At 37.0% G+C, this 26,610-nt stretch overlaps 1 protein-coding gene across 2 annotated transcripts in view; it reads right to left on the bottom strand.

Moving 5' to 3' along the window:
- Nucleotides 1-26,610, bottom strand: part of CDKAL1 (CDK5 regulatory subunit associated protein 1 like 1) — a 648,187-nt gene that overhangs the window by 412,633 nt on the left and 208,944 nt on the right. For both annotated transcript variants that reach the window (XM_059940691.1, XM_059940692.1), the window contains one exon: nucleotides 20,686-20,806. In XM_059940691.1, coding sequence (XP_059796674.1) covers nucleotides 20,686-20,806 — 121 coding nt within the window. The remainder of the gene's footprint in view (nucleotides 1-20,685; nucleotides 20,807-26,610) is intronic.

Here is a 26,610-nt window from a genome sequence, read left to right as displayed (position 1 = left end):
TTTTCATTACAAGGCAGATTAATCCTTTCCAATGAAGGTTAGGTGGGAGTTCCTCACTGCACACTTAAATGGATTTTGAAGTACAGAAATTTCCTTTGCTCTGGCACTGAGATCCAAAAAATGCTGCTAGGATGGTAGTTGGAGCTCAAAATATGTATCTGCTACAAATCTAGGTGGGAATGGAGAGTGTGCTTCTTGGTTTAAGTCCTGACAGCACATGAAGCATAGAGAGTAGCTGGACATTACTTGTGATGCAAACATTAGTTGCTAACAAAATGAATTTACTGTAGTATTAGTTTTATATATAAGTTCCATTTTACCTTTTCACTTTAATTTCATTAAGAAATATTATCAAATCTTTAGCAAATCCTAATTTCCAAAGCCACTTAGTGTTCAGTAATAGTAGTTAAGAGTGGTTCTCCCCATTCAGAAAAATTTCAATTCCAGCCCTCACCTCAAAAAAAATCAGAGTAAAACTTTGCCACTGCTAAGTCACTAACTGCTGTGTAGTAAGGCAAGTCACTATATTTAGCTTTAGATTCTGACAAAATTTCATGGAACTGAGAAAGGCTAAGTTTGTGAGAAAAAGTGAAGTTCACCAATGACACCACTGGTTCAATAATACATGACAAGATTCAAATACTTTCCTCAAATATTTTCTGCTGTTGAATAACACAATGAATAACCATGTGCTTTACACACCCTACAATTTCCCCTTTGTAAACTTGTCTAAGACTTTCAACACATCTTAGCAGATTCCACTTCAGCTTGTACTGAATTAGTGCTTTCTTACTTTCTGCCTAAATATTCTCACCTGTAGATTGTTGGACACAGTCTATTCAGAGAGGCTCATTCTTCCATCACTACAAACTCATCACTGATTCCTCTAATAAACAACTGAGAAGCACTGGAAACATCTGTTGATTAATCAAGGCCCAAAGAAAACCAAACGAAATCATTTGTCTTGTTTTCTAATTAACTAGTGACGTAGCTCCCAATGTCCTCAAATCTTTGAGCAACTGTTCTCACCTAACATCTAAAAGTTTATTTTCACGGGACACAGCGTTACGATCAAACATGATTTAATTAAGTCACTATTGATGAGTGGCTTTTTTTGCTCGGCTAATAAAAGTGCTAATCAGAAACTTAATTTGGTTGCAGCCTCATTTTCATTTTTTTCCTTTTGTAAAGAAATTCTGCTGGGAACAGATACTCCATTTTAAGTTGTCTAATTTTTCTGATTGCTGCTTTCCTGTGAATTGGGAATACTGTGATAAGTGCTTAGTCTGGTAATGTCAAGGCATGTTGTATTCTTTTAGCACAGTGCCACTGGATAATAAACACAATGCTCTGCCATCTAATTTGATAACAAAATTATTCTGTGACTGGGACGTTTTTGTTCTAACCAAATTCCACCCTTGCCCATTCCCACCTCCAGCAACAATAGAATACTTCTCAAAGTTGTCTTCTGACCAACAAATGGCAACCAGCAGGAATTGTCAAAATGAAAGGAAGTCTTCTTTAATGGGAAATGACACCAGGTAATTAAAAAGTTTTATTTAATAGATCAAATCATGACATAAACCTGCCATTTAACTGTCATTATTCACCTCATATTACCTAGAGGTGACAATATTCCATTCAGTACTGAGGACAAATTCACTAATGCTTCATTTACCCTTGGCAACTGTTCCAAAGCTCAGTTCTTCTCAAATATACAGACCCAAATCCATCTCCCACTCTGTCCAGATGACTCTGCTTCCTACTTAAATGAGGTATAAACCATTTTTCACAAAATTCAATCTCTTAACTCCCCATCTAAACATTTCTAAATATATTTTTTCTTTACAGGGCCAATTAATTTTTAAAATAATTGTCACATAGTAAAACTGATTTTTTGTAGAGTATACGGTTCTATGAATTTTAGCACATATATAGACGTACGGAACCAACGTGGCAATAACAGTACAGAAGAGTTCCATCCCTCAACACACTCCCTCTTGCTATCCCTTAATAGGCAGACTTTCCCCACCTCTACCCACTGGAACTCATGGACCTCTTCTCCATCATCATTTGTTTTCTCCTTTCTTGAATGTCATATAAATAAATCACACAGTTATAGCCTTTTACGACTGGCTTCTTCCACTCAGCACAATGCTTTTGAGATTCATCCAAGATGGTGAGGGTATCAACCATTCATTCTTTTCTTAGTGCTTGGTAATGTGTTCCATTGAATGAATGTAACACAGTATATTCATTCAACTCCTGAAGGACATATGAATTGTTTTCAGTTTTGCACCATTAGGGAGGGAGCTGCTACAAACATCTGTGTACAGGTTCTTCTGTGAATTTAAGTTTTCACTTCTCATGTCCAGAAGTAGGATTACTGGTCACGTGGTAAGTCCATGGTTAACTTTTTAAGGAAACTGAAAAGCTGTTTTACAGCGCGTCTGTACCTTTCCGCATCCCCACTGACGGTGTGCAAAAACTCCAGCTGCTCTGTAACCCCATCAACACCTGGTACTGCTTGGGTATGTAATGTTTTCTCCCAGTTTGCAGCTTGCTTTTTATTCTCTTAATAGTGCCAGTCACAAAGCAAAAGTTGTTCACTTCGATGAAGTCCATCTTTTGTCCTTTTATGGATCGTCCTTTGGGTATCATGTCAAAGAACTCTTTGCCTAACCACTGGTCTGGTCACAAAAATATTCTCCCTTTGTTTTCTTCTATAATTTTTAAAATTTAAAATTTTACATTTAGACAGTTGATCCTTTTGGGGGAGATATATATATATATATGTAAATATATATATATGTTTAGGTCAAAGCTTTTTTTCTTTTTTCACATGGATATTCAATTTGTTCCAGCACATTCTGATGAAAATACTTCTTTCCCCCTTGAAGAGACTTGGCACCTTAGTCAAAAATCAATTGGCCAATTTGTGTGGGCCTATGTCTTGCTATTCTGTTTCCACTGACTTAAGTGTCTATCCCTTTACCACTACCACACTGTCTTGACTGCTGCTACTTTATAATTAGTTTTAAAATAGGGTGGTATGATTCCTCCAATTTTGTTCTTTTTCAAAACTCTTTTAGATAACTATAGTTCCTTTGTCTTTCCATATAAAATGAAAATTCAGAATTAGCTTGTCCATACCTACAAAAAAAATCCAAGTGGAATTTGCAATAAAATTACTTTAAATCTATAGATGAACTTGGGAGGAATTTATACCTTTACTATGTTGAGTCTTCCAATTCATAAACTTCATATATCTATTTTTTAGGTCCTCTCTGATTCCTTCTGTTTTATAGTCTTCAAAATACAGATCCTATACATGATTTGTTAGATTTACACCTAAGAAATTATACCTAATTAATTTTTCTTAGAGCTGTGTGAAATATTTTTTAAAATTTCAGTTTCTAATTGTACATTGCTAGTATATATGGAAATAGGATTGCTTTTTGGTGGGTTTACACTGTATCCTTGCTAAACTCACGAGTTCTAGGAGTTTTATGGTAGATTCCATGGGACTTTCTATGTAAATAATCATGTCATCTGTGGAAAGGTATGGTTTTATTTCTTCTTTTATTTTCATACTGTAATAGGGAAGAAGATTTTGTATTCTATTACAAGTTAATCACTAAAGGAATGTTGCCTGTAAGCTTAAATTATACATAACGGCCCATCTCTGGGAACCCTGCCTCCCAGGTAATGAGCATTAAGTTAAAATACCTTTGTTTAGCTCACAGGAAACATCCTGACCAGGCCCACCTGTGAATGACTGCAAGGAGGAAGAAATTAACATATCCCCTACAGAGGCCGACCCGAACCAGGAAATGTTTGACTTCACTCCCTCCCCTTTTAGTATAAAAGAAGCCTGCATTCTAACTCAGGCAAGATGGTTCTTTGGGGCACAAGCCAACCACCTTCTCCGTCTGCTGGCTTTCCGAATAAAGTCGCTATTCCTTGCCCCAACAACTCGTCTCTTGATTTATTGGTCTGTCACGCGGTGAGCAGTATGAGCTTGAACTCGGTAACAATACAACTGAGCCCTGACACATCTACTACTGACCCCCTTTGGGAAGAACTCAGATAGTTACTAGTCTTAGATGTCATGCCTAAAAACAGGGCTGACTCTCAAGGGTCAGTTGGAGTGGCCACATTGGTGTTAATGATACTCAACCTACTAGTTCCACTAGTCTCCTTCCTTTGCACTTAGAACCTGTGTTGTCATGGTCCTAGCATGTCTCACATACAAGCTCACCCAAGCAGTGACCAGTTTGACATTCAAGCCGTATATGCTTTACATGAGAAAAATACAGCAGTATGTGAGCTCCATTACACACTTATTGCTGGTTCTTTTAAAAGACTAAGACAATTTTCTGTAACTTATTCAGCATAAAGCAAACTTAGCAACCACCCTTAGTAAAAACTTAAGTCTATGCAACCTAAGGAAATGTGGGGTAAAAAAACTGGCATCAAAATGAAGTCAATCAACGATGACACTTCTTAGAAGTAAGCTTTAAGAAGGGTATTAGGAGGTCTGATGAAGTGAATAAACTAGCCTTTCTAAACCACTGTGGCAAGATAATTAAGTACTACAAAAAATAATCTAAGTGATCATTTTCTCCAATCTCCCAAGAATGGTACACGGCTATTTACCAATCTAGATGCCCAGGAGAAAAGAGAATTCATTAACCACAGTGAATGTCTAGAACATTTGGGTTGTAAGTTTAGGTTTAATTCTCTCAGAGAGGACAAACTGAGAAAGGCTGGGATACATGGTCAAGACTCAGCAAACAGCAAGAGACTCTTTGAATGAAAACATACCATTATTGAGTCATAAAATATTTTTTGAGAGGTTCCGTATGCTAGTGACTATTAGGTGCTAGGGATACAAACACATAAACCTACAGGAATAAATGTAAGGTAAAGATTAGAACCAGAAACACTGATGGGAAAGGCGAACAATGAGTGAAAAGAAGAGGCACACAAGAAGATGTAAAGTCTGGAGTTCTTGTGAAGGTTCTCACACATCAAAAGAGAATCTTAAGTCTCAATAGCCTCTTTAACCCATGTAACCCAATTCACTTAGTAGAAAGAGTCACTGTTTTCCATTGTTTATTTGCCAAACATTAATGGCCAAAGCAATAGCATTTTCTGATGTTTTGATCTATTATTTAGTTCAACGCAAGCTAAAATAAAATATCATTTTTATGACATCCTGCAGACCACAAATGCTTCTAACCCCCCCACCAAGCTCTAAAACCCTAAAGGTGAAGGTCTACCACCTGTCAGAGGAGTCTCTTTCTGTTTGTCACGAACCAAATTCTCCAGAAGTGAGTGCAATCGGCAGGCCACCTGACTTCAGGCTGTTGGGTCCCATGGGCCTCAGTTTCATAATGTATGAAAAAAAGATTTTAAATATCTAAAATTCTTTCTAGCTCTAACAGTCTCTGAAAATATAAACCTGCCAAAAGGATCTTTAATTATCCAAGAATAGATTTGTATTAAGAAGGTGTGTGGGCAGTTGGTATTTGGCCATGGGGCTAAAAATAATAAAGAAACTTATTAAATAGTTTGCAAAGCCTATCCCTAATTGAAAGGTTTTTTTTTTTTTTCCATCCCTTATAAAAAAAGGCCTCAGACCATTCTCATTAGTTGGCAAAAGATCTCAGGCAGTACAACCCATTACTAAATAGCTTAAATCAAACTGCCGCTCACTGTGCCAACTATCATGTTGCTATACAATCCATCCAAACATTTGGCAGGGAAACGTTACAAAGGACAAATCCATATGTCTACCATAGACATATTTAAGTTTGACTAGTTCTTTCTCATCTAGTATTTCAAAATAAGGAGGCTTTTAGTAAAACATAATTATATAAAAGCCAAAGATGTGGGTTCTAGTCTGGCTGGCTAGCTGGCTGGCTGGCTTGCTTTCTTTCTTTTATCCACTCAAAAAAAATGTCTGAATGGTTCAGTAATTTGATAACCCAAAATGCCTATGTTGTTTTAGAAAGAATTAATAATAGTGATAATGGTAACAATCTCTTATATAGTAATTATATTTACCAGATGCTTTTCTAAGCTATATATAGATATATTTAATCCCCACAACAAGCCTAGGAAACACATTATTTTTATTATTATTCCCACTTCAGAGATGAGAAAATTGACACACATAGAAACCTGCCCAGAGTTACACAGTAAGCACTGGAGCCAGGATTTAGACCCAAGAAATTTGGCTCCAGAATTAATAGTCCTAACACTAGGCCAAATGGCCTCTCACATTCAATAAATGAGGCTGCAAATTTTAGCTATATCTATACTAAGATGGTAGCTCTGGGCACATTATTTTATCTCTTCAACCTCAGTTTCTATAAAACGGGAATAATAAGGAAGACTCTATAGTGAAGTAAAATATGTACCCTCTTGTTAGCATTGTAAATGACAATGCTTTGGAAAGCAATTTGAGTTTATATTCCAAGACCCATAAAAAGGTTCTTAACCTTGACATAATAACTCCACTTCTGTAAATTCATTCTAATGAAATATATTTGAAAAACTATGCTTTTTAATATGTAAGAGTACAGATTAGACATGTCAAAGTTAATTGCAGTTAAGACCATCAGAACAGAAAGAAAATAAAAAGACAAAGGTAAATTTATGAAGTATTGTGTTCTAAAAAGAACGGATAATCTAGTCTAGATCATAAGAGCTACTTTCTGGCTGTTGTCACTGTATCTCCATTCAGGAAAAAGGTTCTGCCATGGTCCACTCTCCAAAAAAAACAAAACAAAAACAAAAAAACAAACAGAAAAAACACCCGTAATTCCATATCAGATGTAGAGAAGAAAATAGCATATTGGTGATACTTGAAGACCAAACTACTCTAGTGATCAACGTATCCTGATGGTAATGGCACCTCATGAATAGACAGGAGATATAGAAGATGGGAGAATGGGAAGGGAACAAAGCAATAATTTAAAGAAGATAAAAAGACTGCAAGACAAGAGAAATCAGAAAATATAGACATGACAGGATCAATTAATTAAAGCTGTCTAGGAACCATTAAGATATAAGCATAAAAGATAAAGAAAAGAAACTAAAAAATTAGGCAAGCCACACTGATGCGGCTTCAAATGAGCATTTGTGAAGTGTATCAGGAAAATACATACAAGCCCTAGTCAAATTTGGATTCTGAATCAGGATAGGCAAAAATAAGATAATCAAATTAAAAATCAAAAAAAGAAGAAAGTGAAATATCTGTATTATTCTTACTTCCATCATTCACCTTTGAAAATCTATCACAGAATTTAAAGTTAATGGAGTATTAAATTATGTCAATTATATTCCAAATAGAAATTTTAGACACAAAAGCCACAAAATTAAGAAAATTTATCATTTGATATATTACTGTGAAAAACAAAATATGTAAGTGCAAGTCAACTCACACAGAAAACTTGCATTTTGCCAACTGCCAAGTAGCAACCATTGGGCATCACTAAATATCACTAAGACTGGCTTTCAGCACCAGCAGGACCTCGCCCCCACTCTCTCCTCATGAGCACTGGACACAGAGATCTTTTTAAAACTATGAAAAATTCTCAGAAATTCCCTGGCAGCCCAGTGATTAGGACTTGGTGCTTTCACTGCTGAGGGCCCGGGTACAATCCCTGGTTGGGGAACTAAGATCCCACAAGCGTGGCTAAAAAAAAAAATTTTTTTTCAAAATTTTGTTTGCTTTTATTGTTATTACTTTGTTTCTTCCTTTGTATAAAATTGAGAAGGTAGGAAAATGAAAAAATAAACCTAATAGGAGAAATAAGAATGAGAAAGAAGTTGGAGTAAGCAAACAAGGGTCTTGACAATTCCATTCTGAAATCAGGTGTTTAATTTAACAGAGTAGGCAGAGACTCAACATTCAAAGGATCACGGGTTGCCTGAATTCCAGAGTGAGAACAGTATGTGACAGTGGGTGATGGAATTCCCAATGGTAATCAATTTACCAAAGAGGCCCCCCCAACCTCACTTGTTACGTAAGTTATACACTACTTGTTGTACAAGCCCATTTTCAGCCATCATATATCGTACGAGTCCTGTTTTATTCATTCTCTGTATTTGTGGTCATTTCTAGGTACATAGCTCTAAGTCTCACACATATTTTTTTAAAACCTGATGATTATTATATTCCATGATGATTAAAACAGAGTTATTTACCAGTTAACGGAACTATGCTAGTAATAAAAGACTCATGGGGGCAGTGATAAAACAGGTAAACCTTGTTTCTTTTATTGCACTTAGAAGAGTTATCTGATACAGATATCTGTAAATGTTTGTTGAATAAATGAGTGAATGACTAAAGAATAAACAAATAAATATGTGCACAAACCAATGAATAAAGTAGACGACCACCAATCTTGACTGGGGATATCTTCCAGTCAGAAGGGCTACTGGTCCTAAATAAATAAATCCATTGTACATACCTTGTTCTCATAAATTTATAGATGTGGGGCGGGGGGGAGAGAGAAACAGAGATGGGGAAAAGGAAATGAGGGAGGAGGAGAACAGACTAAAAATCTCATTTCAGACAGTTTGTTTTCCTCAAGAGCAGTAATGGAAAAATAAAAGGTACTTTACAAGGTAGAAAGATCTTCCTAAATCCATATTATCTCTCACCATTAACATTTATTTTAAGGACAACCTAAAAAGAACCACAGAAATACACATTACAAATCACAGAGCTATATACATTGTTTAAAAATAGAAAACCAGGATTTTAAAAGATGACCTTGCCTTAAACCCAGTGTCTTTAGTGGATTTACAGAAAAATACACATTCCTCAGGGACTACTTCATCAGATAAAGTAAATGAGATCTTAACTACATGCACTGCTGCCTTTTTAAAAAGCCAAACAAAACATTCTGCTTTGTCAGGGTTGGCAAAAATAAAACAACTGGTGCTACCATGCTGAGATGTAGCAAAATAAAAGCGAAGTGGTTTCACAAATAAATATGAGATATATATTATTTTTGTATTGAAAAAACCGACAGGCCTTTATCCACAATCACATGTGTGTCCAATTATACTTAAAGTTGGACAACACAAGTATTGGGGGTTTTTTTCCCCCTTCCTGATATGGCTGGAAAACAAGTTTTCTTGAAGCAATAGGAAAATTGACAGATGGCAGCTCTTTGGAAACATCCATTCATTCACTCCTATTGTGCCCTTCCAAGTCCACCCTAACTCAAGTACTGACTCCAAGTGCACCCTAACTCAAGAAAACAAACAAAAAAGACAACCAGACAAGAGGGTACACTTATCAACTATCTCTAAATCTATATGACTGGGCGGTCCTATCCTTTAAACATCGTAATAGGAAATTCAGATTCCATCCCACTGGATAAACTTAATGCATCTTAAGAGGCATTTGACACAGTACAATATAAGAAAAGAGCAGAAATTCTCCCAGCCCACCTACACTTGACGGCCCATGTTTTCCATTCTCTTTGTAAAATTCTGGGGCCCATAGCGTCTTTTTTGGGTTTAGTTGGCTAACCTCTAGATTAGTATCAAACTTTAGCTCTAACTGGCTTTCCTTTCAACTAACTAAACAACTACAGTTCCAACGCAAGGATAGAAAACTGGGCTAGAAGCCAATGAACCTGTGGTTTACTGGAAAAAGAACTGGTTAGATGATGTGGTTTAAGTTACGACTCTGCCACTTACTGCTCTGTGGTCTTAAGCAAACTGCAATCTAATTGGGCCCAAGGTCTGCCTTCTGCATAGCTGTGATAGTAATAAACTTGATAGTAATTGTACTGAATAGATATTATGTGCCAGACATTGTGTTATTTTAAATGGATGATCTCTTTAAATTCTCACAACACTATAATTATCCCCATTTTATAGGTGAGAAAATTGAGATCTACAGAGGGGTTGAATAACTTATACAATATCACACAGCAAAGGATAAAATGATAAGGCCAAGTTTGAACCCATGCAATCTCAAGCTATCTCTTTTCTAGCCTTCCTCCTACCATTCCCTAATTCGAAACACCACCCCACTGATCCACTCATCATTCTCTGTATAAGACACTGCCTTTCACAATTCAATACCACTATTGATGGGGGGGGGGGGGGGGGAAGAGGGGCACCTGCTTAGATTGCCTTTGAACCCACCTATGAGATAAACTGTGAGAGACAGCCTCAGTATCTACTTTCTAGGGAAGCTCCTTTAACTCACCCAAACAATCCATCATGCTCGTAAATAACTTTGTTCACTCCTGTACTACTCTACTTACAGTGATATAATTTAATTGTTTTCTGCTTGTTTTACTCTCTCTCCTGCTGGATTCTCAAGGGCAGACACCAAACGAAGGTACCTGTCAATACTCTGCACTTAACAAACGTTCAGCCATGTTTGTTGAATAAATGAATGTCCAGAAACAGGGCTCTTTAGTTTTCTTAAATAACAAACATAAAAGACTTTTACACATGAAATAAAATAATAAACTTTCTAAACTATAAAAGCATCTATAAGTATTTATAACTAATGTATATGCTCACCATACAATCTATGAACTAACCTGAAAAAAGTGTGAACCATTCTACTCAATTAACTTTAAGGCTTCTTTAATGATATGCCAAAATTTGAGTACCTTTAAATTTTGATTTTTATCCAAACTCAAAGTTATTCTACCTTCCCCAAACTAAGTAATTTTATCAGAAAAATGGTAAGTAAGATGCACTTTTTAGTTACAGCAATGGTATATTCTGTAACATACTAGAACTTGAAATGGCTTTTAAAAATCAGCCTTTTCTTTATATCTAATTACTAGAAAAGTTATATATTCATTTCAAAGTTTATATAAAATAATGGTTACATAAAGAAGAATTTACAAAATTTAAGACTAAATCCCCATGCTAATGCTGTCTAAAATTTCTAACTGGGCCACTTACTTAAAGGCATTTATTGAACCTGCATTTCAAAGTTCTGCAACTTAATGATAATTACTTCACAGGTATGAGCCAATAGTGCCATCCACTGTTCTTATGAATGATCTTGCCCAAATACAGTTTTTATAATGCACTAAAAATAAGATTACTTTAAAATTTTATTTGCACAATGTTTAAGTGAAAACAAGGTATTTGGGGATTTCACTGAAGATATCAAAACAGCTGCAAATTTCAGGACAACTAGCTTTGGGATAAAAGTAAAAATGTAACAAGTTCAAAATTGACATAAATACTTCAATTTCACACATTTAATTGTTTGAGATAAGTTTCACTTCATTCATGGCCCAAATTAACATTTTTCTCTACAAAACAATCATCTATAGCCAGAGAGAAGTAATTGGAATTATACTGCAGCTCAGCCAGAAAATTTTTTCTGCATTTAAGTAACCCTGCTGTTACTGAAATACTAAAATACTTAAGTGAATACTGTGAACAAGACTGTTCTAAAAGCTCCAGGAGACACTAAGATTAACTTTTCTTCATTTATTTGTCAAACATTCACTCAAAACTGAACAAATGAAATAGGAGACTGAGGAGCTGGTGATGAATCGAATAAACTCCTAACGTTAAATTCCAGTACCATCACCTTTCCGGCCTAAATAGTACAAACGATGCAGAGAAAGGAAAGGGAGAGGGGGTCTTGGAGAATGCTGGTAGAGAACAGGATACACCAAGGTCACAATTCTAAGGAAAACACTTATTAAAATGCCCATAATGTGTCAGGCTACATATACAGTAGGTAGTACGTGTTACGAAAGAGATCAGCTCTTAGAAGTTACCCAATTTATTTGAGTCACGCAGCTAGAAAATAACAGTGTCTAAGACTCCAAACCCAGACCACAGAGGTCTCTCCAATGTACCATAAACTCTACTGTCTTCTCCGGAATAGGCTGGTACCACATTCCAGGCTCATTACTAAGAGATAAGCTTCCGGGCCTCCGTAAGCTTACAGAAGATCAAGAATAATAACAGCAGTTACTTACGCATCTTAGGGACGTGCCACAAGAACAGTTACAACCTCTAGATTCAAGTTTCACATGGGCCATGTTCGGACTTCTATCATTTACTTTTGAAAGAACTGAATGTCAAGGGTGTAACATAAAATGTGTGTTATTTTAAGCTACAATTTGCTAGTATTTAATTAGAAAGGCTACCTTCCAGAGCTTACTGGTATGTTTTAGCTGTCTTTTATCCCTGGTCAACAGCAGAGGCTTTGCAAATTAGCATAATAAGTGACAGAAATAAGTTTGCATCTGTGAAAGTAGTGGTTAACTACTAAACGCAAGTGGTTACCTAACAGCATAAAAGATAGTAGAAATGGGATCTCACTGGTGAAATCAGTGACATTCAAGTGAGTTGACTGGCTAAAATATTTGCCAGAAGAGGGTAAAGAATTTTGCAACACCGTAGCTGAGACGAGTGTTTCTCAAACTATCTATAGGGACAGATCAGGACTTTTATTCCCAAACTCTTATAAACCAGTATTTTTGTAAAATACAGTGAAAAGGAATTATAAGACATTGCAGCAACGTTAAACCATCTTAAAAGTTTCTAAGATGCTTACTCTCCATTTCTATACTTGTCACAGACCAGTCATCAATAGTTAATAACCCAGCACTGGTCCATGGATCACACTTTGGGTAGCACTGGCTTGGACCATTAAGGATATTATTCTGTCTTGGTCCCTCCTTTACCCTCACTCCAGACACTGCATAGAGGATTCTGGTTGCTTGAGGCTGACAATACTGTCTCATCTGGTTCAAGTGAAACTTTCACGCAAGGTCTGATTTAATCACCCCAAAGAAGAAAGAGTTAGGACTTCACCAAGCTTATAAGAACAGGTGGATGGTGCCAGCTTGCTTAATGAACTCTTATTGCAGATTTTGGACTGGGACTTGCTTTCATTATAACCTGACAACTGGGTTGTAGAGAAGCAACTAATCCTCATTGGTAGGTACTACTGTCTATCAAAAACACCTCTAAGAGTTGTACATGACAAAACTGACTTACATTAATTTACAGTCATCAGCGCCCAATATATAAAGAAGTGATACTGACCAATAATTTTTAAATAAATGAGTGACTATTAAGTCTGCTGAATTCTTTTTGGAAAATGTTTTATCTTGAGATACTGCCTCTTGGAGAAAGGTGTCAGGACCTAATAGATGTCTCTAAGGACAGCACCGAGGCTGAGGGAGCTTTTCTCAAGAGAGCAGATTCAGAATAGTGCCACGGTTATTACAATCAGGACATGTAAACAGAACAGTACAGTATAACTAAGAAAAAAAAAGAATACTTATTTGTTGACACCACGCTAAGATATAAGAAGTTAATGAATCATTGAATATACTAAACATGTAGTCATTTCAAAGGGATTATAAAATAAAATATCCAAAATTTTATTCTCCAAAAATGTTAAAAAAGATTCACCCTAATACAAGTGTGATATTGCATATATTCAACCTTCTAACAGGATCTTTTTAGAACCTTAATTCAAGCTTTATAAGAACACTTCTAGGGCTTCCCTGGTGGCGCAGTGGTTAAGAATATGCCTGCCAGTGCAGGGGACACAGGTTCGAGCCCTGGTCCGGGAAGATCCCACATGCCACGGAGTAACTAAGCCCATGCGCCACAACTACTGAATCTGTGCTCTAGAGCCCGCAAGCCACAACTACTGAGCCTGCGTGCCACAACTACTGAAGCCTGCGCACCTAGAGCCCGTGCTCCACAACAAGAGAAGCCACTGCAATGAGAAGCCTGTGCACCGCAACGAAGAGTAGCCCCCGCTCAATGCAACTAGAGAAAGCCCGCACGCAGCAACAAGGACCCAACACAGCCAAAAATAAATAAATAAATAAATATTTTTTTAAAAAAAAAAAGAACACTTCTAATTACGGGTTGGCCAAAAAATTGGTTTGGGCTTTTCCATAAGATGTTACAAAAAACCCAAACGAACTTTTTGACTAACCCAATAAAATTTTTACCACCAAATTTTTTTTAATAGAAAGTAATTTTCTGAAAGCTGTAATTTAAAGAGTAACATTAAAAGGTAGCATTTGAGGCTTATATTTTCCACACGTGTACTGACAATGGCAGTAGTCGTGTTTGATGACAAAGGTCAAGGAGAAGACCTTTTTACTATGTTGCTGCCACATCTCATAGAGGGGCAGTAAGAGGATACTTGAGTATCTCACACCGCTTACATTCAGAGGTCTCAGGAGTCACTGCTGTGTACTCTCACCCTTAGAAGAGTGTCATGCTGGCACCTAAAAGCATTCATTCCCCAGAACGTGGAACAGAACAAGACCCAAATCCTCCCCATACAGGAGCTGCAATTAACTCTGTGTTTACAGCCGCATTTTTTGGATTATTTCAGTCAATGTTAGTTACCTGTTGACTTGGGAAATGTTTATCTTTGTATATGTCATAATATCTAATACCATACCTGATAATGTGGTAAGCACATAATAATAATATTTTCAAATGCACTGTGATTATATCTAGTTAATAATTATTTCATGTTTTAATCATTAGAACCAGAAAGATAGCAAAATGTTATTAGGAATGATCCTACTTCTCTAAAAACAAGTTCACTTCTATGAGAGAAATTTGCATTCTTTCTCTTTCATTCATTCATTCACCTATGTATCTAGCCCTGGAATAGGGACTGATAAATTCCAGACATTATAGAAAAAAAGTTGAAATATCCGAGTTAGTTTGTTTTCCCAAAGCTAAGATGTCACAGGGGGAAAAGTAACAGATACTTTAAAAAAATGTAATAAATTCAAGTATGTAATCTCAAAGAAAATTAGATTCCCCTTAAAGGTTCCCATATACCATCATTTTATGTCTGGCAGATGGCAAATAACAAGAAAGATGATAAATTTTAAAAGAGAAAGTATCAGTAAAGTATTACAGTGTCAGATGGTATTTTCTACGATGTGTTTAGCCCTGGGGAGGATTACCCCTTCAAACTAGGGATAATCTGATAGTAGTACCTAAAAAATGATATACCTTATATCAGAACTGCTGAGCGGCACCCAACTCTTGGCTTTGGAAGAATGAAAATTGCCAAGGGATTGTCAAAATGATGACTTTGATAGTGACAGAGACAGCAAAATGAAGCAGAGATTTTCTTTATGGCCCATTTTCTGATTTTTAACTTTTTGTCCCCTATATTACCTTCTGTCTCCACACTCCATTCTTTTTTTTTTTTTTTTTAATAAATTTATTTATTTATTTATTTATTTTTAGCTGTGTTGGGTCTTCGTTTCTGTGCGAGGGCTTTCTCCAGTTGCGGCAAGCGGGTGCCACTCTTCATCGCGGTGCGCGGGCCTCTCACTATCGCGGCCTCTCTTGTTGCGGAGCACGGGCTCCAGACGCGCAGGCTCAGTAGTTGTGGCTCACGGACCTAGTCGCTCCGTGGCATGTGGGATCTTCCCAGACCAGGGCTCGAACCCGTGTCCCCTGCATTGGCAGGCAGACTCTCAACCACTGCGCCACCAGGGAAGCCCCACACTCCATTCTTACTACTAGAAAAAAAATAAGGCAATCACACAAATGGGGTCCCCTGACAAAAACTGAGCTTTTCAACCTCAGCTCACTTTTTCCGTTTATGCACATGTTGACTCCCTATTATACTGACCATGGCACTTGGTTGATACTTGTCTACATAAATATCCACAGATTTCCTACTCTGTTGTGCATCAGGACCATGACCTCACTCCACGAATTTCATGAAAAAAAAATGGAACACTCTGGCATGACTTCAAATTTCATATATTTACCCCAGAAACAAGATTAGTTCTGGCCAAATTTTTAATTAGAATCTCAGATTAGACATAGCTTCCAGTTTATAGAAAATCTGTAGGGTAGAATATCAGCTGAACACCATCACCAAAGGGAGGAAATCGGGGAAGAAGAAAACTGACAAATCTTGGAAGGAGGGGGGATTCTGATCGAGAACTGGCTGTATCTCAAGTCAATGGAGTCAAAAAGAGGCCATAGTATATTAACCAAAACATAAAGGGACATGACACTGAACCCTCCACCCTCCATTTTGCCTGACAGCATGGAGGAACTGAGCACCTTTCTCTAAATTAAATCAGTGAAGACCTTTAAGAAAAATGAACTGATAAGTTCTACACTTAAACTTACTCACATCCTTTACTCTTATGTCTGAGGAAGCATGAAGGTCTTTCTCGCCAACACTTACCTTTCTAACTACGTTCACAACTGTTCCTGTTTAAACAGTTTCTCCTGTCAATATATTTCTAATCCTTACCCCTCTGCCTCTAAACAAGCTCAGATAGAAATATCCTTCTATTCTAAAAACCACGTCTCTCACTTTATAGCAGAACTCCTCCAAAGAGCAGTCCTCCTGTAGCAAAGCCTACTAATTTCTAACGTGGTTTGCAAATTTCCGGCTCTTTCGAAAATGATTCACCTAACCTGGCATTACTTCTCCTCAAGGAATCAGAAGTAATCGATAGTTAGACACTTCTTTTCATAAAACCTTCGCCACTGACTAGTTTTATTTCATAGATAGTTCCTCTCTCTCCTCTTATTTCCTATACATGGGCACTGACCATTCACCTTCACTGACCTCAACTGTCACCCCTCCAACTAAGGCTTCTTTTTAGCCTTGTATTTGTATCTCCAACCACTCTTTGGACAAACTTCCAAATCCATGGTTACAAATAAATCCATTGGAGAATGCCAAAGCCCATCTTCTTAACCATTACACAGTACTGCCACCCTTGCTTTTCCTTCCCAAAACTACCACCCAGGCTCTCATTCCTTCCTGGCTCGGTTGCTATAGGAACCATAAGCAAGAAATGTGGGTGGCCTATAGATGCTGAAATTTCATTTCAAATGTCACTATAATGCAAAGATTATTCTGTTCCCACACTTGATATGATCTCTTGCTCCTGTGAACCCACAAAAGTGTCTGACGGGCGCAATAGATAAGCCTCAGTCTCAGTCACCTACTAGCTGCATGACAATGTGAAGTCACCTAACCGCTCTGTAACTTAGTTTCCTCATCTACTGAAAAATCTCACAAGGCTGTTGTGAGGACGAAATACAGGAAAAAATATACATTTCACAGAATTCTGTCTGGCCCACATTAAGCACTCAATATACATTAGCAATGATTAACTTCATTCTCTCCTGCATTTGAGAGTCATGTCCATACAGCTCTCATCATCCTACTAGACAAACATGTGCCTATTCATGTCTACAGGGAGTACTTACCCCATAAGGGACAGTCTAGAAATAAGAGTGATATTGGACAAGGGGCAGCTAACCTCAGAAGGCTCACCTCAAAAGAAAAGAATGTTGTAAATTGAGACAAGGAACCGAGTAGACCAAATTTATATATGCAATACAGCAAACATAAGAAGGATGAATAACTGAACATAAAATTGAGAGTATGGAAAGAAAAAATAAATGTTATTTAAGAACTAAAGGTACTCTTATTATACACAATGTGATCAAATAAGTAGTGGTCTCAGCTCATCCACAATCTAGCATGATCTGAAATTTTCAACTTCTTCCTTGGCTAAAGCGACTAATATACTCCTTTTACATTTTAAGTTAGAAACGTAACAAAGCATAACAACTCTGTAGAGTTTAACAGTAACTTTGCTAAATTACCAATACATGTAATAAAAATTGCTGCAAATGGGATCCTTTCCCTAACTGATGAACAGAAAATTTATATGAAACTTATATATCCATATTTAATTTCAAAGCCATAAAACTTTGAAAAGTGTAAGATTTTGATGGAGATGATAATTTTTCGCTTGAAAGAAATAATTATCCGTAGAACTCTTTTAAAACATTTAAATGTAAATGACAAAAAGCAATGAGCTCTACTGGAGGTAAAAAAAATAAAATTCAAGGTAAAGATGTTAAGAGTGATACTGTCGACAAACACCCATGGAGAGACTTTCATCTGAGAACAAGTGATAAGGCTCCAACTGATTCAGGAAAATGATTAGTAGTCAGAGAAATTCAGAAACTCTTATCTCAACGAGTGACAGTACAGATTAATTCTCTTAACAGCAAAAGAATGTTTGCTAATTTATTTACTAAGGGCAATTCTATACTGTAATATGAGAGATGTGAGAAGATGAGAAAGTGAAAGGAAATATCCAGTGAGCTTTAAAAAAGTCTATAGCCTCATTATAAGAAACACTAAATCCAAGAGAAGAAAAATTCAAATTATAAATATATGAAAAATTTTAACTTAATGCTAGGGAAATTTTGAAAAATATACGGCAAAATAAATTAGTAGTGGCTTGAAAATACAATATTAATTCAACATTTATTGAGTACTCACTTTGTACTGGACCCTGAAGTCAGAGATAATAATAGTGATAATTGAAATACTTTCTGAACTCACGAAGCTCATAACTAAGTAGAAAATATAAATTATGCATCCTGAGAAGTGCCATAATCAAGGTAAATAGGGAATGTTGTAGATGCACAACGGAAAGATGGAGGTATTTAGCCTGGTCAGGAGGGGAGGAAGAAGCAGCCACCCAAAGAAAGGGGCACACAAGTGCGTATGGCAGGATTACCCACAAGTAAGTGGAGAAATGGTAAGACACACCAGGGGATCCTTACAGCACACAGACAGGCCTGGAGTCAAGACAGAGAAGGACCTTGAGGCTGAGAATGTCAAGTAGTTCAGTGAGACTGAATACTGGAGTGTGAGGTGGGGAGTGACAAAATGGAGAAGTACAGAGACTAAAAATATAAAGTACCTTTGAAAACAGTTAAAATCGACACTCAGCAGGTCACAAGTAGCTACAAAGTCACCTTGATCCTAAAATAATGGATTCTAATACAAAAGGGTTTGACAGGCCCTAAAATAATAACATACTTAAAGGAATGTGCGAGTCAAAAAGGAGTTGATCAGTCCTGCATTTTTTTTTTTTAAATGAGACTATCAGAAACATTTAGACTTTGCCCCTCTAAAGACATGGTTTAGGAGAAAGTACGCTTAGCCAAACTCCAAGTATTACTGTGCAAGGGGCAAGGCAATTTGTACTGCAACAAGAAATTAACATGATCCCATTCAACTTTCAAATTATAGAACTCAATTATTCATTCATTAAGTGGACATTTACTAAATCCGTACTGTGTACATACTTCTGTGTACTAAGGATACAATGATAAGAAAGAAAATCAATTCCCTACCTTCATGGAGCTTATTACATGCCAGTGAGGGGAGACAATTACAACATAAATGGACATATGTCTATTTCAATACTGAGAAATGTTACAAAGGAAAATAAGGTAAATATGGAGGAAAGGAAAGGTAGGGATGCCGCAATTTTAATAGGAATTTGAATGCAGGAGTCAAAAACAACAGCAGCAGCAGCAATGCAGGATGTGAAGGAAGGAGAAGAGTGACTGAGACAGAGGGAACAGCGAACAGCCTTACACCCATAACTTGGCTCAGGCTCCAGAGAATATATTAGATTCTCTGGTCAATGTGACAGCTACGCTTCTGACTGTTAAATTCTGACTTAGTCGCTAGTAATCTCTGAGCTTGATGAGTCCAGGTTTATGAATCTTCCACACTGAAGGCCAGACACTGGTCCTGGACAAGTTCACGAAGTCAACTGAAAGTCCCCAAGGGTTTTTAGGGAAAAGCCAAATGTCTTCTTCAACAGTCCCCGGTCTTTGGCGGCAGCGGGAAGGATGAACCAGAGGTGGACGATAAGGCAAGAGAAAAGACAACCAGTGACAACACAGCTGCAACAGTGCAGGAGGAAAGGACGGCACTGGCTTGGAGAGAGGTAGGAAGATGCTGGAGCAGGAAAGATAAGTTCACCTGTTCTCAGTGGGAAAGAGCATGAAGAAAGCAAAGGGCAAAAGGAGGACAATTTTTAAAAAGAGAGAAGGAAGATTAAAATTTAAAAGGAGCAGGAAGGCTTAAATCTGTGGGAAATGTGAGGCAGCTGCATGAATGGAGGGACTTTCATGAGGTTTAAATTTAAATTTATTACCAGACTATTATAATATAGATTAAAGTGGGAAATAAGTAACTTTTTCAAATGGAGTCACTATTTAAAAGAACCAAATTCAACAAATGCAAATAAAACCAAGTATGACTGATTTATACCAGGAGTTATAATCAGGCAGAACTTCAGACCAACATGGCAATTAAAGAATACTTGATATTCAGTCACGATGTTTATCTTCAGTTTAAGGCTCATAAAAGTAACATTTAAAAATATTCATTTCAGATAGTTAATAATCAAAATTCGGTTAGGATCTTGGGCAATATTTACTACTATAATGCTATTGAAAAAAATCGTCAAAGATGATGGGTGTATTAACCATTTCACAGAATGAAATACTCTTCTTAAAAAGATTTTAACCAAGGGCAGAGCTGGAAAACAAAATCCACATTTATTACCAAAAAGAAGTTAGAGTAATGTTAATCAAAGAAAAAAACACTTGCTGCAAATATAAGTGCAACTGCATACAGGGAACATCTTAGAGGGAACAATATTCATGTCTGATTTTTTTAAAAATTCATTTTTGATTTTTCTTTCCCATGGAAATGTTCAACTACTTTTCTATGTCATATAGCCAGGAAAATTCATGGAGTATATTGAATATTTTATGAGTTAGAGAGAAGCTTACCCAGTATTGATGGAAATGATTTCTATCAGTGGATTCTTCCTAATCTTTGGCAAATCCAGTCGTGCTCCCCCCAACCGTTTTCCATTATCCTTTTTCTGACCCAGCAGTCTCACAGAGTGACCTTCAAATAAAGCATAGAAATACACGTTAGCATGAGTCACAACTTCACTTTAATTTACTGCTTTCAACAAATGTGTTAATATTTGCATTTAACTTTTTCTTTTATGGAAACAAATAAAAACAACCCAGAGAAGATACGATCACTGAACCTAAGAAATACTACCAAAGGGAAAGGCAGCGGTGTTCAAGTCCTACAGTCAAAAGTGCTTTGCTTAGAATATTTGCACATTCATACTGCACAGATGAGAGAAGTAGAAATATCCTCAGAGTGTCATTCCACAGGTATGAATGGTCCCTAACATAGACCAGATATGTAAGTATATGAAGCAGGAAGGGTTCACTTGGGCACTGGCCCTGCAGGCCAAGTACAAAAGCAGATCATCTGCTCAAAGCAAACTGTAAATCAAAGAAGTAAAGAATTAAAAAGCTGAGATAAAATGACACTCTAGGGTTGGATTTTTAAGAACAAACAAAAGCTTTTAAACTTATTTTTTTAAAAACATTACAAAAGAATCAGAACACTTCTAAGACCCATTAAAATGTTGAATTAATTGTAGTTACAGAAAAGTTGGAAGAATAGAAGAATTCCCATCTCCTTGATATTCACCAATTATTATTTTCCATACTTATCATTTTCTCTGTATACATACATATTACTTTTTATAACTTTCCTAAAGTACATCCTGTAAAACTCACCCATTGTAAGTAAACAATTCAATGATTTTAAATAAACTTATACAGTTGTACAATCATCACAACCCATTTTTAGAACATTTCCATCACCCCCAAAACTCTCTCAAGCTTATTTATAGTCTATCCATGCTCCCATACCAAACATATTACATTTTGTTAATCTATCAACCAGCTGATGAACATTTGGACTGTTTCCAATTAACACCTTTTATAATAATGCTTCTATGAATATATGAATACAGATCTTCATGCGGACATATGTGTTCACCTCTCTTAGATAAGATTCCTAGGAAAAGAATTGTGGGTTATGTCGTAAATTTATATTCACTTTTATAAGAAATAACTTTTCCAAAGAAGTGCTACCATTTTATATCCCACCAGCAGTGTATGAGGGTTTGAGTTTCTCCACATCACCAAGACCTCACTCATATTGTAACTTCTGACAACAGCTATTCTAGTGGGCGTGTAGTGGTATATTATTGTGCTTTGAATGAATAATATGCATTCCATAATGACTAACGATATTGAGCACCTTTTCGTGTGATTAGCCAATTGTATTCCCATTTGGTAAAATGTTGTCATGGTTAATTTTTACGCGTCAACTTGCCTGGGCCACAGGGCGCCCAGACGTTTAGCCAAACATTATTTTGGGTGTGTCTGTGAGGGTGTTTCTGGATGAGACTGACATTTGAATCAGTAGACTGAGTAAAGCACACTGCTCTCCCTAACACTGGTGGGCATTATCCAATTAATCAAAGACCTGAATAGAACAAAAAGGCTGAGTAAGAGGGAACTAACTCCTCCTGTCTGACTACTGAGCTGAGTAACTGGTCTTTTCCAGCCTTCAGACTCAGACTGAAATATCAGCTCTTCTTGGGTCTCGCACCTGCCCAGTTGCCAGCTGTAACTCACGCCATCAACTCTCCTGATTCTCAGACCTTTGGGCCTGGACTGGAACTGCACATCAGCTCTCTAGAGTCTTCACCGTGCCGACCACAGACACTGGGAATTTTCAGCCTCCTTAATGGTGGGAGCCAATACCTTATAATACATCTCATTATACACACACACACCCCCCTACTGGTTCTCTTTCTCTGGAGAACCCTCACTAATATAAATGTCTACTCCAGTATTTTGTCAATATTTTAGTTACAGCATTTGTCTTATTATTGAATTATAAGAATTCTTTACATATTCTGGTTATATGACCTTTGTGAAATATATAATTTCTAAATATTTTCTCTCAGTCTGTGGCTTATAGTTTCACTTTCATAATGGCATCTTTTGAAAATTAAAGTTTTTTTAATATAATGAAGTTCAACTTATCTATATTTTATTTTACAGCTCATGCTTTGGGTGTCATATCTAAGAACTCTTTGCCTAGCCCAAGAGCACAAAGATTTCTCCTACATTTTCTTCCACAAGTTTTATCGTTTTCACTCTTATAATTAGGTCTAGGATACACTGTGTTACTTTCTGTGTATAATAAAGGTCTAAGTTTATTTTTGCACGTGGATAGTCAATCGTCCCAGAATCATTTCTTTTCCTTCTTCCTCCTTTGTGCCACTGCCATCACATATATTAACATATATAGTTGTATAAACCCTAAAATATAGTGCTACAATTGTTGTTTTATACAATTGTATGTTTTTTAAAGAAAAATGTGAAAAATATATATTTATAAAGTACTATATATTTACCCACATAATTACCACTTCTAGCACTCTTCATTTCCTCCTGGGGATTTCCATTTGGTACCACTTTCTGCCTGAAAAATTGTCTTCAGTATTTCTTGTAAATCAAGTCTGCTAGCAACACATTTTTTATTTGGAAATGTCTTTATTTTGCTTCATTTGGGAAGGATACTTTTGCTGGATATATCAATAGAATTCTTGGTTGACAGTTTTGTTCTTTAAGCACTGAATATATCACTCCACTGTCTTTGACCTCTAGAGCTTCTGGTGAGAAGTCGACTATTAATCTTGTTGTTCTCCAGTACACAGTATGTCATTTCTCTCTTATGCTGTCAAGATTTTCCCTCTTTTTCTACAATGATTACGATGTGTATAGGTGTGGAAATCTGGGACTTCTCTACATAGAATTCATTTAGCTTTTTGGATCCAAAAGTAATGGTTTTCATCAAATTTGGGAAGTTTTCATCCAGTACCATTTAAAACTACTGTTGTTGCTGTTGCTGTTTTTTACTGTATCCTTTTCTTTTGTGATTCCCATGACACATTTGTTGGTGTGCCAGATGTTGTCCCAATGGTCTCTGAGGCCCTTTTCATTTTTCCTCTGTTCGTCTATCCAAATCAGATCATTTCTCTTGGTCTATCCACAGATTTTTTTCTTCTGCCCTCTCAAATCTGCAGTTGAGCCCCCTCTAATGAATGTTTTCATTTCAGCTACTGTACTTTTCAACTCCAGATTTCCTATTGGTTCTCTTTTATAATTTCTATCATTTTGTGATTCTGTATTCAAGTCACTGTCATCATCCTTTTCTTAAATGCTTTTTTTTTTAATAAATTTATTATTTATTTATTTTTGCTGTGTTGGGTCTTCATTTCTATGCGAGGGCTTTCTCTAGTTGCGGCGAGCGGGGGCCACTCTTCATCGCGGTGCGCGGGCCTCTCACTGTCACGGCCTCTCTTGTTGCGGAGCACAGGCTCCAGACGCGCAGGCTCAGTAGTTGTGGCTCACAGGCCTAGTTGCTCCATGGCATGTGGGATCTTCCCAGACCAGGGCTCGAACCCGTGTCCCCTGCATTGGCAGGCAGATTCTCAACCACTGCACCACCAGGGAAGCCCTTCTTAAATGCTTTTAACATCATTTCACTTAGTTCTTTCAAGTCTTCGTCTGCTAAATCCAACATTTCTGGCCACTCAACGACAATCGATACTGACTGCTTTTTTCCCACTTGAATGTGGTTATACTTGGTTTCTTTGTATGTATCATAATATTTTGTTAAATACTAGAAATTTTAGGTAATATATTGTAGCAACTCTCAGTTCATATCTATCCCCCAAAGGGTAGCCTATGAAGTTTATGTCTCCACAATGAATGGTCATTAATCTCCTTTCTTAGCTTTTTTGGCTTTCTTCCCCCCAAAGCGTAACTTCCCAGCAGTCAATTCTGTATCTGCATAGCAAAGGTAAGTCAAGGACTGGTCACGCATATGCTCAAACACCTTAAACCAGTAAGATTCCTAACTATGTGTTGACTGATCTGTGTATGAGCCGAGAGCATTCAAACTTAGGGCCATTTTCAAGTCTGCCCCACCTTTTACTTTCTCCTGGGCTTTCTTGGGTCCTCTCCCACCTTCTCACGATGTGCATACAAGCTCCAGCCGACAGATAAGTGTAGGCAGCTTGGGCCCACTCTGGTCCCTGTTGTGCATGTGCACAACCTCCAGTCAACTTACAGTTTGCGAAGACTTATCAAGCATCCTCCCTCTGTCTCACCTCCCAGAAGTCTCTGCTAAATCCGTGGCTAGTCTGTCTGTCTACCACTTCTGCCAAACAGGCCTACAACTTCAGGTGTGTAGAGCCAGAGACACCCCATCCCCTAGGCCCCCACCCCACCCACCCCCCGTCACGCGCCATGAACATCTTCACTTTCCCTAACAGTCCTCCAAGTCAACTGAGCCTTCTTGGGAGCAGCAGTGAAGCTGCTGGTTTTTACAGCCTGCCCTGTCCTGGTTGAACAACCTTGCCCACAGAGCTGAGGAAGGAAAACGGCAGTAGCACCAGGCACAAACACCAAAGACTCACACTGTTCTTACCCAAAGCTCAGTTGTTTGCACAAATAAACACTTCTCAGTTTGCTGACTGCTTTTAGCCAATTTCCAGAATGCCAGAATGGCTTGTTTTTGACCATCTGTCCAGCTTTGTTGTTGCTTGTGGGGAGATTTGTTGACCTTCTCACGCAGTCGTGCCACAAGCTAATCAAAGCCCACTTTTTAAAAGCAATTATTTAAAATAACTTCAAATACATAATTAGTACAGATATAAGATTCTAAGCAATTATATGTATGTTTCATCACCCCTCATTTCAGAAAGATATACTGCTTAAACATCTCCTGTACAGACAGCTTTTCAGGACCAGAAGTAATAAAACCATCAGTCATGGCCTTTTTGTACTAATTGCTTTAATAAGAAACATTAAGTACTTCATTCATTCTGAAAATTCTTGCTCTGATGGAGAAACATAGTTAGACTCAAGCAAGCATTTGGCATACCAGATTTCACAGATTTTCAAGATAAGTTGAGCTCTTCAATCACAAGTCCAGTTAATGAAGAGGTGAGCAAGACTGGCATGATAACATAATAGTTCTCTGAGAGATGCCAAAAGTTCAATAATGACTATGCAAAGGCATGCTATTTTCATACTAGCCTGAGACAAATTTCATTATATCCTGCTGAGACTTCAGCAATATGAGCCTGTACTAATAACATTTGATAAATTATTCATCTCCAACTATCTACATGCAAATAAAGGAACATATCCTGCCTGATGATACAATGAGTTATTTTCCAATCCAATGATTCATTAAAGAGTGGCAGACCTAGCAATAGTCTTTTTTTTTTTAATTGAAAAATATACCACACTAAAAACAAAGTAGGAAATAACATAAAAGTCCCTCATTATATCTGGTCAAAGATGAAAGAAAGGAAATTCAACCACATAATGATTATTTTTTTAAAAAACAGACTAGCAGAATAGAACTTTTATACTTGTTATACCATCTTTTTAAAAAACCCTTTTGCAAACAGAATTGCTATTTCCAAGTAACTCCTTAAATCTATAGACCACAGAATAAAAACATATACTACAAATCATTACCCATTATATGTGCAGTTATCAATATTATTACCCTCTAAAACAAACTGAAATTTGACATAATAAATAATAAAACTGAAGGAGATGTCTTAAAGAAGGTGTATCTGTGGGACGAAAAGGAAAGGAAACAAGAACTCAGGAACAGGGAAACATGCTGAAGGAATAAAAATGTGAAAGGTAAAAAGGAAACTTTTGGAGCAAATTTATACTGAAAATGAACATGCTATACTTATGAAGGGACCAACCCATAAGGACCACCATTAGACACTCACA

The sequence above is a fragment of the Balaenoptera ricei genome, chromosome 11, assembly GCF_028023285.1.
Source record: "Balaenoptera ricei isolate mBalRic1 chromosome 11, mBalRic1.hap2, whole genome shotgun sequence".
In the NCBI taxonomy this organism is placed as follows: Eukaryota; Metazoa; Chordata; class Mammalia; order Artiodactyla; family Balaenopteridae; genus Balaenoptera; species Balaenoptera ricei.
This window is presented reverse-complemented; position numbering and strand designations above follow the sequence as displayed.